This window comes from Dysidea avara, chromosome 12 (genome assembly GCF_963678975.1).
Source record: "Dysidea avara chromosome 12, odDysAvar1.4, whole genome shotgun sequence".
NCBI classification, from domain to species: Eukaryota; Metazoa; Porifera; class Demospongiae; order Dictyoceratida; family Dysideidae; genus Dysidea; species Dysidea avara.
The window spans coordinates 11,565,735-11,581,149 of NC_089283.1; the positions used below are offsets into that span (position 1 = coordinate 11,565,735).

General features: G+C 36.9%; 1 protein-coding gene and 1 long non-coding RNA gene across 2 annotated transcripts; both read right to left on the bottom strand.

Annotated features, from left to right (window-relative positions):
* Positions 1–12: 12 nt before the first annotated feature.
* LOC136241514 (uncharacterized) lies at positions 13–6,228 on the bottom strand. Its single transcript, XM_066032737.1, has 26 exons — positions 6,095–6,228; positions 4,985–5,141; positions 4,856–4,927; positions 3,899–4,066; positions 3,577–3,627; positions 2,671–2,703; positions 2,567–2,620; positions 2,461–2,514; positions 2,377–2,409; positions 2,251–2,304; positions 2,146–2,199; positions 2,041–2,094; positions 1,936–1,989; positions 1,831–1,884; positions 1,747–1,779; positions 1,644–1,664; positions 1,550–1,585; positions 1,449–1,502; positions 1,360–1,392; positions 1,243–1,296; positions 1,151–1,186; positions 1,038–1,094; positions 937–972; positions 832–885; positions 107–340; positions 13–51 (listed from the first exon to the last, which is right to left on the bottom strand). The coding sequence occupies exons 1-26, from the start codon at positions 6,110–6,112 to the stop codon at positions 41–43; spliced, it is 1,569 nt and encodes a 522-aa protein (XP_065888809.1). The 5' UTR covers positions 6,113–6,228; the 3' UTR covers positions 13–40.
* Positions 6,229–7,998: 1,770 nt separating this feature from the next.
* On the bottom strand, positions 7,999–10,663 carry LOC136241516 (uncharacterized). The gene is made up of 2 exons (XR_010694311.1): positions 10,358–10,663; positions 7,999–8,108 (listed from the first exon to the last, which is right to left on the bottom strand). It is a non-coding gene; the product is annotated as an uncharacterized lncRNA (long non-coding RNA).
* Positions 10,664–15,415: the final 4,752 nt, after the last annotated feature.

Consider the following 15,415-nt stretch of genomic DNA (forward strand, 5'->3'; position numbering starts at 1 on the left):
TATACATGTCCATTAAATTACAGCCATTATACAAGTTGCTTCAAAAATACTCTACAGTGACAACCAGCATAATATTATTTACAGTAACTTCATTGACTGTATGCACTTTTAGTTAAAGTTTTTGGCCATACAGTAAACTGTCCTGCTTGCAAGTCATCATCATCAAACGGACTTTTTAGATATGGTAGAGTGCCTGGTACAACATAATCAATCATTACTTTGCAGTAACCATCAGGGATTGCTTGCAGATGAACATCAGCTTGGCCATTGATGACTTGCCCCAGCCCAATAGGTTGCTTGTTCTCAGACAAGAGAACCACTTTCTGTCCGACCTCACTGGCTACATTATTGCAAATGCTAGTAACTTCATACCAATAAAATATAGCACAGTGAAACCTCATTTATAGGGCCACCTCTGGACCAATAATGAGGCCTTATTAGTGAGGTTGGAAAGTACATCAGAGCTATGTTTGAGGTGGCTGCTAAGTGAGGTTTCACTGTACTGTAAATACCAAAAAATGTATACAGTATTAGAAATAGTAGTTGGCCGTTGCTCATTTTCAGCATTTGGCTGACTAAAATTATATTTTGTTCGGACTGCATTTCCAATGTGGAAGCAATTAGTGAACAGAAAACTTTCCATCTACCAAAAATGATTTATAAATTTCTACACCATATTTCTAGCACTGCGCATACAAATTCCAAAGTATGATGCTCTACTGTACATCACTAACCCACAGATTGACCCTATGTACCACACGTAGAGCTAACTGTTGATAAAGAGAAAAAAAGTAATTTCATAAATTTATAATTTATAGCCTTAACACTAACCAGGGTTCTGACCCACCCCACCTGAATGGGTAGTACTTGCGCACATGGAACTGACTGTTGATAGAGAAAACAAGTAAGTAGTTCCATAAATACCTCAACACTAACCAAGTGTCCTACCTGTTCGACTTGCAGGAGCAGTATCTGGATATGAAGGGTTGGCAGTTGATAAAAGAATGTCACCTCTTTATAAATATCCTAATGCTTACCGAGAGTTCGACCTGCCCCACTTCCAGGTGTAGTACGTGTTGACACTGAGCTAACTGCTGATAATGAAAAGTATAAAAGTAGTTTCATTAAAATACAATATCTTGGCACTAACCAAGGGTCCGACCTGTCCGAGGTGCAGGAACAGTTCCTGGGTTGACAGTTGATAAAAGAATGTCACCTCTTTATAAATATCCTAATGCTTACCGAGGGTTCGACCTGCCCCACTTCCAGGTGTAGTACTTGTTGACACTGAGCTAACTGTTGATAATGAAAAGTATAAAAGTAGTTCATTAAAAACAACAACAATATCTTGGCACTAACCAAGGGTCCGACCTGTCCAACGTGCAGGAATACCTGGGTTGAAAGTTGATAAAAGACTCTCACCTCTTCATAAATATTCTACTACTTACCAAGGGTCCAACCTGCCCCACTTGCAGAGGAAGTACTTGTTGAAACTGAGCTAACTGTTGATAATGAAAGTAGTTTCATAAAATAATATCTTGGCACTAACCAAGGGTCCGACCTGTCTGACGTGCAGAAACAGTACCTTTATTGACAGTTGATAAAGACTTTCACCTCTTTATTATAAATATACTAATGCTTACCGAGCGTCCGACCTGCCCTACCTACAGAGGTTGTGTATGGACATAAACAGTTGACCGTTGATAAAAAGCAAGTGACTTTTAATTTTTAATAATTTTGTCTCACCTACAATGGCAGCACTTGGGCACACGGAACTAACTGTTAATAAAGATAATAAGTGAGCTAATTCATAAATAACTCAACACTTACCGAGGGTGTGGCCTGCTCCACCTACATTGGCAGCACTTGGGCACACGGAACTAACTGTTTATAAAGAAATTAAGTGAGCTAATTCATAAATAACTCTACACTTACCGAGGGTGTGACCTGCTCCACCTACATTGGCAGTACTTGGGCACACGGAACTAACTGTTGATAAAGAAATTAAGTGAGCTAATACATAAATAACTCAACACTTACTGAGGGTGTGGCCTGCCCCACCTAAATTGGCAGTACTTGGGCACACGGAACTAACTGTTGATCAAGAAATTAAGTGAGCCAATACATAAATAATTCAACACTTACTGAGGGTGTGGCCTGCTCCACCTACATTGGCAGTACTTGGGCACACGGAACTAACTGTTGATAAAGAAATTAAGTGAGCTAATACATAAATAACTCAACACTTACGGAGGGTGTAGCCTGCCCCACCTAAACTGGCAGTACTTGGGCACACGGAACTAACTGTTGATAAAGAAATTAAGTGAGCTAATACATAAATAACTCAACACTTATGGAGGGTGTAGCCTGCCCCACCTAAACTGGCAGTACTTGGGCACACGGAACTAACTGTTGATAAAGAAATTAAGTGAGCTAATACATAAATAACTCAACACTTACCGATGGTGTGGCCTACCTCACCTACATTGGCAGTACTTGGGCACATGGAACTAACTGTTGATAAAGAAATTAAGTGAGCTAATACACAAAAAAACTCAACACTTACCAAGGGTGCTTCCTGTCCCACCTACAGGGGTAGTATGTGTAGCTACAGAGCTAACTGTTGAAAATAACTTTCATAAATACCTTAACACTAACCAAGGGTCTGACCTGCCATGCCTGCAGATGCAGTAGTTGGGTTGACTGTTAATGTTTAGACAAATACAAATGAATAATATCTACAATTACTACATACTGTATGTACCAAGGATTAAATCCTACTATCATGCAGAAAGTTCATGGACAAACGGCCAATTTGCCAAGTATTAGGCCATTCTGAAAGTTGGGTGGCCAGTGATGAGTTATTGCTGTAAAATGATACAGAAGGATGGACTAGAGGTTGCCTCAGCATGTGTTTATAATATGTATTGATTTCCAGCATGCTCTAACGTAGCAAAACACATACCCAACAGACATTTATACATTATCATCAGGAAAAGTGGCATGGCCAAACACCATCATGTGTTCTGAAATTAGCAAATGTGGTCGAAAATTGGCCAGTGGCCAATTGTTATTTTTAACTTGATGTAATGTCTAACTACTGTGGCTTGTGACTAAGAAGAATTGTACACTGAGCATGCAAGCACTGTTTGTACCATTTCACAATTGTCACATTCAGAACAGCTGTATTTATGAAAGGCATTGATTGCAGTCTAAACCTATGAAAATTTAGTGAGAAACATTGACAGACTAATTCAGTTGCTACAAATGTTGTTGGGCACATGTTCAATTGCCAACTAAATAATACGAGAAACATGCAAAAACTCAGAATTATATCATCACAACTTCACAATACACTAACCACAAAAATGATTTCCCATCCACAGGAGTACGTATGTGAGAGTAGAGCATTCAGTATTATAGTACTATCAGTACTATAATATTATACTACTGCAGTACTATATATTTATATTACAAACCCTTGATATAACCTTGGCACTAACCAATGATTTGACTCAATGGTATGACTCCACTACTAACACACAGAAAGACATCTCATGCAGTACTAGTACTAACCTAGATATTGATTAGACATGGCTGTGTTGGAGGTACTGGGGGAGTTGCTAACTGCAGTAAGATAAACTATATGTAAATGTTGTACTAATATTACCAATCTGCAAGACAGCTACTGTATAATAACACATATGGTTACTACACAAATCACATCGGTACAATTTGACCTGCTTTATAAATGCAGTTATGTACAGAACTAAAAAAAATCATTGTACTGGAACTTTGGAGATACACAATAGTTGTACATGTGATGGTGCAAATGGTCTATATAGTACATGTATATAGAAACACTACTGTGGCACAGTATAAATACATCAAAACTTACTGGTGAGTGTCAGCCTATCTTTGTGCTCAATAATTGACCAACACTGCTTTGGACCATATGCACTTGGATTCTTTAAAGTGATACCAGTTGGTAGTCCACTTATTTGAATCCCATACTGGGAAATGTTCTTATATGGTAATTGTTTAGCTCCATCTTGACTAGCATCACCTACAAGTGTTTTCACACTTTGTGAAAGTATCTATGTACAGTACCTGTACCCACATACTCTGCATACAAATAAATGTTGTATTATGTATTTACATAACACCATTTCATGAAATATCAATAGCAAACGTGACTGACAAGATAGAGAATATGTACAATACGTGTAAATAACAACTTAAGGGATCAAAGAAAAAGTCATGAAACAAGGGAGTTTATCTCTAATGCCTAGACCTGCACATGACATTTAATCCTTATGCAACCAAGGGATTAACAGTGCACAAGAACATGTGTACTGTGAAGTGTACAGCAGAGACCTTGCACTGCTCTGTAAGATAAGATTTTGTACATGGTATTACTCAATGGAAATTACCATAGGTAGAGATATTTCCATGGCAAAATTATTTTCATGGTTGGTCTGACCATGAAAATATGTTATACCACAGATTTTAACCTCAAATATACACAATATAGTGCCGTCTACTGAGTGCAAGGATTATAAGTGTGTTAAGAATGATCTTCTTAAGTACATGAAGTGAAAAGATGGGCTATGTCTGTGGGGATGCAGTTAAAAATATTAGTGCATACGACCATACGTATGTTAATGTATATCCACAAAAAAAAGTTAACACAAAAATTTCAGAGATGAAATTATTTTCACGATATTTCTCTGCCTATGGCAAACAGTTTGTGTATTTGTACCTATATCCCAGTAATTAGCCAAACAAAGAAAGTACTACGCTAGAATTTCAATTCCGGTCATAGATATGATGTAACACACTTTAACACACTTACAGTAAAGTTGATTGAATATCCGTCTCACATTCTGCTGCAGAGCTGTGGGACTCAGTTTAAGTATGTGATTATCTATCATATGCAAAAGGCTTATGATGAATATCATCGGTCATGGTACACAAAACATACCATTTTTGTTCAAGTATCCAATAAAGGAATAAGGCAGCCATGCAACTTCATCTTCCAAAAATGATACACCCATATCACTCCCCCCAATGTAGTGAATATTATCTTTGACCACAACAAAAAAGGAGTCCGCATTGAGGCTTTCTTCGATTGTAGAACTCTGCACAGTAATGAGCAAAAAAGTCATAAGGTTGTAAGTAGAATATATGCTACAAAAAACTGCACTGCACATATGTAGAGTTCTACATGTATGCACATTTTAATTTAGTTGTAACTAAAATCTGAATAATTATATATATTAGGGAGGCATTTATACCATACACATACAGGGCTGTTAGTGTTGCTAATCTAGTTAAGCTACTGACATGCATAGTAAATTGTCTCCAAGTCTGCTTCGTAGTCCTGCATTACCATTGGTGTTGGACACTGCATAGCTAAAATTATACATTGTCAACCACAGTGTTGGGAGTAACGCGCTACTTATGTAACGCGTTACGTAATATTATTACTTTTGTGGTAACTAAGTAATATAATGAAATACGCTATAAAAACAGGTAATATAACTCAAGTTACTTTACTTACAAATGTAACGTGTTACCTAAGTAATATAGTTACTGTAACGAATCTAATATTACGTAATATTATTACTACAAGTAACGAAGTTACTAATCTCGGTAGTAACCCACTGAGTAACGCCTAGCCACAGCAAAGTAATGAAACCTGCTGAATGAAGCTTATTCACCAGCTTCTTACTTATAACCAAGATTTGCACATTGTCCAACAATGCAATCATGTCACGTGATAAGGTGGTAGTTTCACACGTGACAGCTTAAGGCTGTGGACCCAAAGCAATATAATATGTAATATTATTACTGTTACTTTATTTTATGGGTAATGTGTAACTGTAACTAAATAGTTCAGTTGCAAGTAATATGTAATATGTACCTAGTTACTTTTGCAAAGTAACTTGCCCAACACTGGTCAACCAAGCACTAAGAATCATACAAAATGCAGTTGAGATTACATCAGAAATAATGAATGAAATAATGAAAGTAAATGATGTAATAAATAAATTAGCTATGAGTTTGTGAGAAAACTACTATATTGCCTTACCTTATTTGTGTTGTGCATGCCGGCCTTCACTACGTTGTTATGCGCAACCTCATCTTTAGACTTGCTAATACCACTGGCTCGCTTTTTGAGTTGGACAATACCAATGACAAAGTTTACTTCAAAGTGTTTAGATCTAGTTGTGATAACAAACCCATCCTATACACTGATGGTGTTGTTGGCTATAGCACCGCTTGTACACATGTCGTATAGGTAGGCTGTCATGTTGGTGTATGTACTTGGTTTTATATAACTGGTACTAGAAATAACAATAATAACACGGAAGGAAAACTTTGTAATTGAATCAGAGATTAAATGTCTATAATATGTGCAGGTATACGCAAGCAACTTTGCTTGTTTTTACTTTTAATTGACCTAAAAAGTAATACAGTGTGTTGAGGATGCCACACAGAACTTTAATATATAAATGGAGTAAATAAGCCCAGTAACTAAGGACAGAATACAGGCCAAAATCATGCACACCATTGCCAATCATATCACCTAGCTTACAAAGGTACGCAAGTCCATGTTGTGAGCACTGTACATGCAGTATGAGTCAAGTGAAAGCAATGTTTATTAGTAAAAAAAATTAAGCTTGCACCTTAAGCCATTATTAAGTCATGCTGGTTGGAAAAAAAATCAGTAAGACAGGTTGAAAATTGCAATAAAACCACATAGCAACCATGTCAAGTAGGTCCCAAACATACCCAAGGTGTACTTCTTGACCTCATTAATAAGACTACCTCATTATAGTGACCATGTCAAGTAGGTCCCAAACATAGCTAAGGTGTACTTCATTACCTCATTAATAAGACCACCTCATTATAGTGACCATGTCAAGTAGGTCCCAAACATAGCTAAGGTGTACTTCATTACCTCATTAATAAGACCACCTCATTATAGTGACCATGTCAAGTAGGTCCCAAATATAGCTAAGGTGTACTTCATGAACTCATCAATAAGACCACCTCAATATAGTGACCATATCAAGTAGGTCCCTAATAAAGCAAAGACGTACTTCTCACCAGTATTATGAGGACCATGTATGTATATAATGGCTATAAACATTACTATATTACTTCATTACCAAATCAAAAAGCATCTATCTTCTGCTTTAAATCTATACTTCTAGGTGGTTCCTGATCTGCTAGATTCCGATATTCATCTCCACACTTAATGCCCGCCATTCTGCTGCTGACACGGAATTGTTATTTTTCAAAGGAATGCTTTTATCTACCAAAATAGTGGACAAAAGCATATTAGTGTTTAAAACAATTAAGCTAAAATACATACATGGTATATGGAGACATCTCATTCAGTAAATAAATCAATGTGGAGACATTTTTTAGTTGGTAAGAAAATCTATGTGTCCACAGAGACAATTTTAGTTAGTCATATGCACTGAGTTCTGTATGCTACATAACAATTAGGCTTGTGGTACTTCCTTGGTTTGTTCTACACTTTGTTTAGCCAGGGTTGTTTCCTGAGCTGATTTGTGCCCTCTATTACATATAATAAGTCTTGAGTCTCTTGACCACATGTAAAAGTCTCTAATTAAACAATGCACCGTATACTGATATCAAACCATGACAATTATGGAAAGAGAAGATTTATTATCATGGGTTTGTTCTGTGGAACAATTTAAGATCTCCTGTTATACTAGAGGCTGGTGTATGTATGTTTGCGTTTTGTATTGTATTTTTACTTTTAATGTTTACAGGGCTCCACTTAGATTCAGTGAGTGAGTGGATTTCTTGTTAAAAAATACTATTACAATTACTGATCTCAAGTAATGCCATATGGTTCACATGTGTAGCATACTCTCTGACCAGTTCACCTATATGTATCAAATATGTATCTGTTGCTTTATATTACACAAACATTAACAAGTGACCATCTGTATACAGTACCTGATGATCTCAGATAATTCTTATGCCAAACATTGAAACCCGATAGTTTTCTTTTCTTGCACACCACTTTGCTACTGCTGGTCATACTGGCTGGCAAGAGGAATAAACTGCCAATCAGGAGAAACAACATTACAACTTACGTATGAGCAATGTAATTAGTTATGTATACATAGTAACAAAGTGTTATAACCCGTTATGAATGTACATACCTTCCTTTATAGCTAAAGCAGTGCCTAAGCGAGGCATTACTAAACAATGAGTTATTCCAATACACATAGTGTGCTACTATGTAACGAGATACTCTATTATACCAAGAGTCCATAATAATGGACTCTTGATTATAGAAAAACACCTCCAAGCTTAGTTTCCCCTGACCTTCTCCCACCCGCCAATAGTAGTTGGGCATTACATTGATAGGTACATGTATTTGACTATCTTGTAACAGTGGCCACCTCAAAAGTTCCACCCTTCTCGATACCATATACCTGGAAATTTTCACGATATGTATATTTCACGATATCAGAACTTTAATTTCACAGGTACCTCTTAGCTAAGGATTTTTCGCATTTTAAATTTCACAGATTGCTGAAGAATTTTGTTCTCAACCACAGAGCTACAAAGGGTCTGGATTGATTTTTACTTCAAAGAGCGTTTGAATCAAGTAGCAAAGTGGTGTCAACTTCTGTGAGGCATGGTTTAGTACTGCAGTAAGTCAGTTCCTTCGTGAGCCACACCCACTTTATTATTGAGAATGCATTATAATGTTTGTAAGCATATGTGGATTCCACATATGCCTATGTATCACAAACCAGGAGCCATAACTATAATTGTAATAGCAGTAACGAGTTAAAAATTTGTGGGACACACATAAATTTTCATGGGATAAAATTTCACAGCAGCTTTACTAACTGCAAAAACCGTGAAAATTACGTACCGCAAAAATTTCTGGGTATAGGGTATTTCAGACAGAGGCAGCCATTAAAAGCACTTGGCAATGGGTGTGAACTAAGATCATCTTATCTGTCACTATCACAGGTAGAAAAATTTTCCAGGTAAAAATGTTTTCCTAGTTGATCTTGACCACAAAGTATATACCGTATTTACTCGATTAGTGCCGCACCCTCGAATAGTACCGCAGTGCGGTAACTATTCGAGGGTCTTTATCCTTGTTTCTGAAAATAATTTTAATTGTACCACACCCTCAAATAGTACCGCACTATACTTTCGTAATTACTCTTTGCTAGTGCTCTCATACCCTTAGTATTAAACTCCATCTCGATTTAAGGAAGGCATTGACCTGGTAAAACTTAAACGCCTAACGGCTGTCACATAATCAAAATTCTGGATATTAGTTAGTAAATTGACCACATAGTACGAGGTGTGCTACAAGGAATAGAGTGAAAGAAAGGTCTTGTATAGAAGAACTTCAAGAAGTAAGTAGCAACGTGTTGTGATTGTTTTATAAAACTATAATTAGAGATTTCCAACTAAACTAAATAATTAACATTCCATACATTCATTGGTATGAACAATATTGTGCATTTTGTCAGGGTCATTTTAGTGCAAACCCCACCTCAATCAGTGGTTCCTATCAAAAGATATAAGGAAAAGAAGTTTACAGTGTGATGATTTTTGTGTACAGCATTTCAATGCTTTTTATGTATATTGCATGGCACCAAACACAATATACAAAGTGTCATAAATCTAGATAGAAAACTAATAACGACATGAAATTTTCACCACATATCTATTTTATGAAGAACAGCATATGAAGTAAGTAAAACCTCTCAAAGTGACCACTTCTTTGTAGACTGACCACTCAGAATATTACATGAATAAAGCAAGTGATGCATAAATAAAACTGTGTATTATGTAATACTAAATATATATACACAGGTACTTAATGCATTTTCAAGGATAACCATGCAACTAGAAAAATCAGTAATATTTTATAAATGGCAAGTACTGGCATCACAAGTCGCAATTAACACGTACTTCGGAAACATAACAATCAGATAACACAATGTAAGAGCAACATTATTTTTAAAAATAGATTTGTTTGGACATTGTTCAGCTTTATTTGTCACATTGTAAGCACTAAGGATGATAATTATTATATAACACAATGACATCACTGTACTACAAAGAGAAATTATAAATAGTTTCTGATCAAAATTACAATCACTGAAGCTGCTATAAAATGGATCAAAACAGCAGTAAACACACCAGAATATAACAACAGGTACGTGTGAAGCCATGTAAGGTTGGTATCACATGCCAGTCTCCACTTTTGAAAAGATTATGCTCAACCTTGAACCTTATTTTGCAATTCCGCGCAAGACAACAAACTGCTCACCTTCAAACTATACTTGCATCGATGCAGGGGGATGCCTTTAAGCCCAGGGTGATTGTAATGCTGAATTCTGAGCAGTGTTAGATGGCGATTTACCTTTAAAAAGGCCATATTTCCATCGTAATCCAACATCAATCGTCCTCCAATCAAAAAACACATGGAAAAATCGAAATCAGCATATACGGTTTGCCCAGAACCACTTTCTTCGTCCTCATCAGCAGCAGATTCACGCGGAAACACTCGGAAACTTCGACCATCACAGGTGCCACATTCTTCCAATTAGAATTACGTACGCAATTATTTGTATGGGCTTCCTATGGGGATTTTTATTTCTCAAACTTTGATTTGCTGTATTTCAATAAATACCGCATGGATTTTAATCCAATAAAGTGCAATACAAAGTACGAAGCATTGGCTACCATTTACTGGAACGGCAGCTTGTGAAACGTTTATTGAAGGTGTATAATTTAAGTAGCAAAAATATGTGTGAAAAATTGGTAGGTTGGAAATCGCTACTATAATGTAGAATAGCTATAGCAGTGGCAGGTTTAAAATATTAGTAGCGCACCCTCGAATAATACCACAGTGCAGCACTATTCGAAAGGTTTTATCCTTATTTTTGGGCAAAAAAAATAATAGTATCCCTGGGGCACAAATCAAGTAAATACGGTAGTTAGGCCAATGAAACTTGATTACCAGTTGGGCGGGCGGTTATTATTCATTATTTTTCCAAAAGCACAACACACATCCAAACATGAAGATTTCTGCCAAAAAATAGTGAGATCTACACTGATTACTCTTGCATTAAATAGCTAAGGTACGTTACTAATCTATAACAAGTGATTTTTCCATTAGAGTATAGCTGATTGCTCTATTAGAGTAAAAGTGACCGTTCTATTAGAGTATTTCGATCTGAAATACCAATAATGAAATTCCATGCGGGTGTATCAAAAGCATGCGGGCGATGACGCGAAACTGCTAATCAAGTTTCATTGGCCTTAGTTGCACAAAGCTACATACGTAGAAAAGTTTAAATGATTGGATGTGTAATGTCTGTCTGCATCAACTAACTACTCAATGAGTCCTCAGGGCATATCAGGGAGATTTTGGGGAATCCACATTATTTGGTGCTCAATTTCTTGAGCTCTCTATACTTAAATAGCAATGTGCCTACATAGAGATTGATGCATATATAGGGTGTAAATTTAGGAAGATTTCTACTGATAATTGAGTAGGATCCACAATTCTACAGTAAAGATACATCACTATAGTATGTACGCGTTGAGCTGAATCCTCAAAAACATTTAATAACTCATGGATGCGATTACACATGATGTTGAAATTTGGCTCATTTGTAGTACTCCTTGTCCCTCTAAAAATATTTCAAAATCTTTTTGTTCAAATGCTTAGCACAACATCTACAGCCAATCAAAAATTCCCCCATACATTTCCTGTGGGAAGCCTTAGAAGTGCAGGTCCATTGCAATCCTTTCCCAAACTTGTATTGCACACGTGTCTGTTGTTGAAACTTTTACTGTCACCACTAATCATCTGGTTGGCTGAAATATCATTTGTCTTGAAAAAAAATCCACTTTTCATTTTTTGCTGTTTTTCAGGATTAAGCTCAACTTGTACATGCTATAGACCAGGGGCGTACGCAGGAATTTTGAAAAGGGGTTTCCACTATAGCTAAGTGACTGTTATATTAGAGTAGTTTATAATACCTGACTGCTCTATTAGAGTATCTCGATCTTTTCACCAAAATCATAATTCAGAACAATGTTATAAATGTTGCTATCATGTTAGAAACTATTATTTAACTAAGTTTAAAATGTGTCCTGTTCCACGATAGATTTCAGATTCTGGAAACTGAAGTTTCAATTTCTTAATGTTTCAAGTAGTGTGTAAAATCCAAAGGGGTTTCCTGAAACCCCTGGAAACCCCCCTCGGTACGCCCCTGTAGACTATGACTTGGTCATATGTAAAACTGCCAAGAGTTTGTTTGTATGCATGTCACAGTAACCACTATGGATTGGAGATGAGATTAGCCTAACCCTAAGTAAAACTTTTTTTGGAAATGGGTTTGTATATATGTATGTGGGGACTTGTATTACAAATACTTTCCTAGTACATTGGCATTTGTGGATTTAAATACTCCATGCATCTCACCCTGTACCTGTGGTAGTAACTACATAGTGAGTGCATATAAAAATACCACGAATTTTCTTGTTGTATGAGCCAATTTTACAGCTATTAAACAAATGCTAGTAGAACATTCTTACCTATGTATGATATGCGATGCTAGCCAACTTGGAGGTGATGGTTCCGTGAAAATCAAAGCAAAGGTCTGAATTGGTCTTCTGAGACTTCTTAAAGTGAAGATAATCTAGAATTGTAGAAAATTGTAATTTCATTAGTATAAATGTGAAGTATTTTGCCAGATAAATATGCTAATAAATAAAAATCAACACATTCAATGTAGCTCTGATACCAAGGGTTACAAAATTATGCACATATATCTCTCCATCATTTATACACATACAGAAACACTATGTGCAAGTTGAGTAGGGCATCAGACAAACGTACATCAATGCCACAGCAGAGGGCATCTAGTGTACTCCTATATGTAGGCTATCAAATTCCCAGTAAGGTTCATGACCTACAATTTTATCTATGATTGTTAGGGCTCGCTTTTGCTGTGATTATCATTAGAAGGTGCAGTACAGTGCTGATTACATACAATGAATATAGAAATTGAGTGAGGAGTTATTTAGTTAAAGCGTTTGCATAAAGACTTTGTTGTAACATAAGAACAGTAGATTATCCTGTACCCTATGAAGTGCTTATCAAACTACACACTTTACTGGAGTAACTGATGGGAGCCGTTAAGTTCTGTAGCACTGATAAAAGGTCTCAGGCCAACTCAGTTAAAACTTACGATCTACCAGGCTGCTAATGCACCTATACCTATCAACACCCCTCTCTTAAGCATAGGTGAGGCTTTACAATGGGAATTGACACAAAGGTGGTGCCCCACTATCGGTTATGGACATTTGATAAATCATAAAGCACCGTACCCCCATAAAATCCCAGCCAATTTTAGTGGGTTGATTAAACAGTGGAGATTCAACACAATAGGTACACCCCACTATAGCCCCACGTATGCCAGAGGGGGAATACAATGATAGGTGCATAAACTATAAGCAATTCTGTACCTGACATACAGGGGAAGCAAGCTCGTGCATGATGTTGTTGTGTGGCTGTAGTATAAGATAGAAGTCAGGAGGATCCCCCCAGAAGCTGTTTCACTGTAGAACTTTTAGGCTTTAAATGGCTTGCTAAATAGATGAAAATGCTAAAACTAACAATGCCAAAATATACTGCAATTCTCCTTCAACAGGGGGCCTGTCACGCTGCAGGTGGTCCCCCGCCGCAAGTGGTCCCGCGGCCGGACCAACTACCGTGCTTCAAGTAGTCCGGCCGGACCATGTAAAGTTACTGCAGATGGTCCGCCCTGCTGCAACTGGTCCCCCCAATGAAATCTCCACTATCAGCTTCCCAGTCAGTACTAGCTCAACGTCTTGATCAAAACGCACTGCCCTCACGAAATACGAGTCCTTCAGCAGTGAAGCGAAATTTGAGCAATGCATGACCTATTCTTAAACATATAATTCTGAACATTGCATCGTTTTGCATTTGCACGTGGTTCTTATGAGTCGTGTAACGCGTTGTGGGCACTGGTGCCCCTTTCGATTCCCCCTTCCAAAAATCAATACTAACAAAACATACTCTAATAGAGCAGTCAGTCAAATAGAACAGTCACCACTATGACATGTCTTATAGTGTCATGTAGTCATCCACATGCCGTTTCCAGAAGTATGTGACAGAATAACACTAAGATGTATCTCCAAAAGAGGCTACAAAGCTTCTGGGAACCTCCATCACTTCGGTGTAACTTGCAATGCTCAATTTACCATCTCCACTAAAATGTCACTTTCGTCAAAAATAGTATATTATACAGGCAGGCTATAGTTGAAGGGTTCTATTCTAGTCTTAGCATGTAAACTTGAAATTCCCCATTAATGATACTACAACTACTGCAGTATGGTGACATTAAGTGGTTCTTACGGGCCAATAAGTTAGTAAACTAAAGTGTGACAAGGAATAGTTTAATTGAGTCACTGCACACAATGGTTTTATTGTTCTATACCAGCCATATCTTATACCTTATTTACTTGGCTAAACACTGCAGCATTTTAACCTAAATTTCAAAAATCGATGTGGTGGCTATTCAAACTTGACCACCTCTCAATGTTCACAAACAATTTTTGAATTTTGAGCATAATTGGCTGGACTTTTGAGCACATGCACAGCTCAACATCATAATAGGCTATTTTCAAAGCATAATTAGCTCAAGCCTATAGCAGAGAATAACCAAAGCTAATGCAAAAAGGCTGTCTTTCTGGCAATGAGCCTAATATAGCAGCATGCACGTATAAACATAACTTGCATGGCTAGTTGAAAATAAGAGATCATTTGTTCAGTTATGTAGATTCTCCATTTTAAAATCTGTTATCCACTTTAATTTAACTTGATGTGCTTTTCAGTCACTTGGAGCAACTGATTGTGACAAACGGCAAGGATTAACATTTTAGGACTTACTTATGTAGAAAATCAGGAACAATTACAGTAAATACTGTATACTCAGTAATGTTACTTAGCAGTTGTCAGCAGACTTTGTGTGTGTGTGTGTGTGTGTGTGTGTGTGTGTGTGTGTGTGTGTGTGTGTGTGTGTGTGTGTAGTCAGTAGAAGTCACTGAAGATAAAGACAAGCTGAATGAGTTGTACAAGAAATTTTTGAGATGAAAAGGTGGAATTTTATTTTATTTCAAACTATTGTGATAATGAGTCAGTGCTGTGTAGTTTCACACTTTCCATTTCTTGAATCCTTGAGATTCATACCAGCATTGGCAAAATTTGTATCTAATGGATTCTCAAAAAGACTATAATATCCACTGTTTTACCCATAAATGTGTGAAAGCATCAGTGTTATGACCAGAC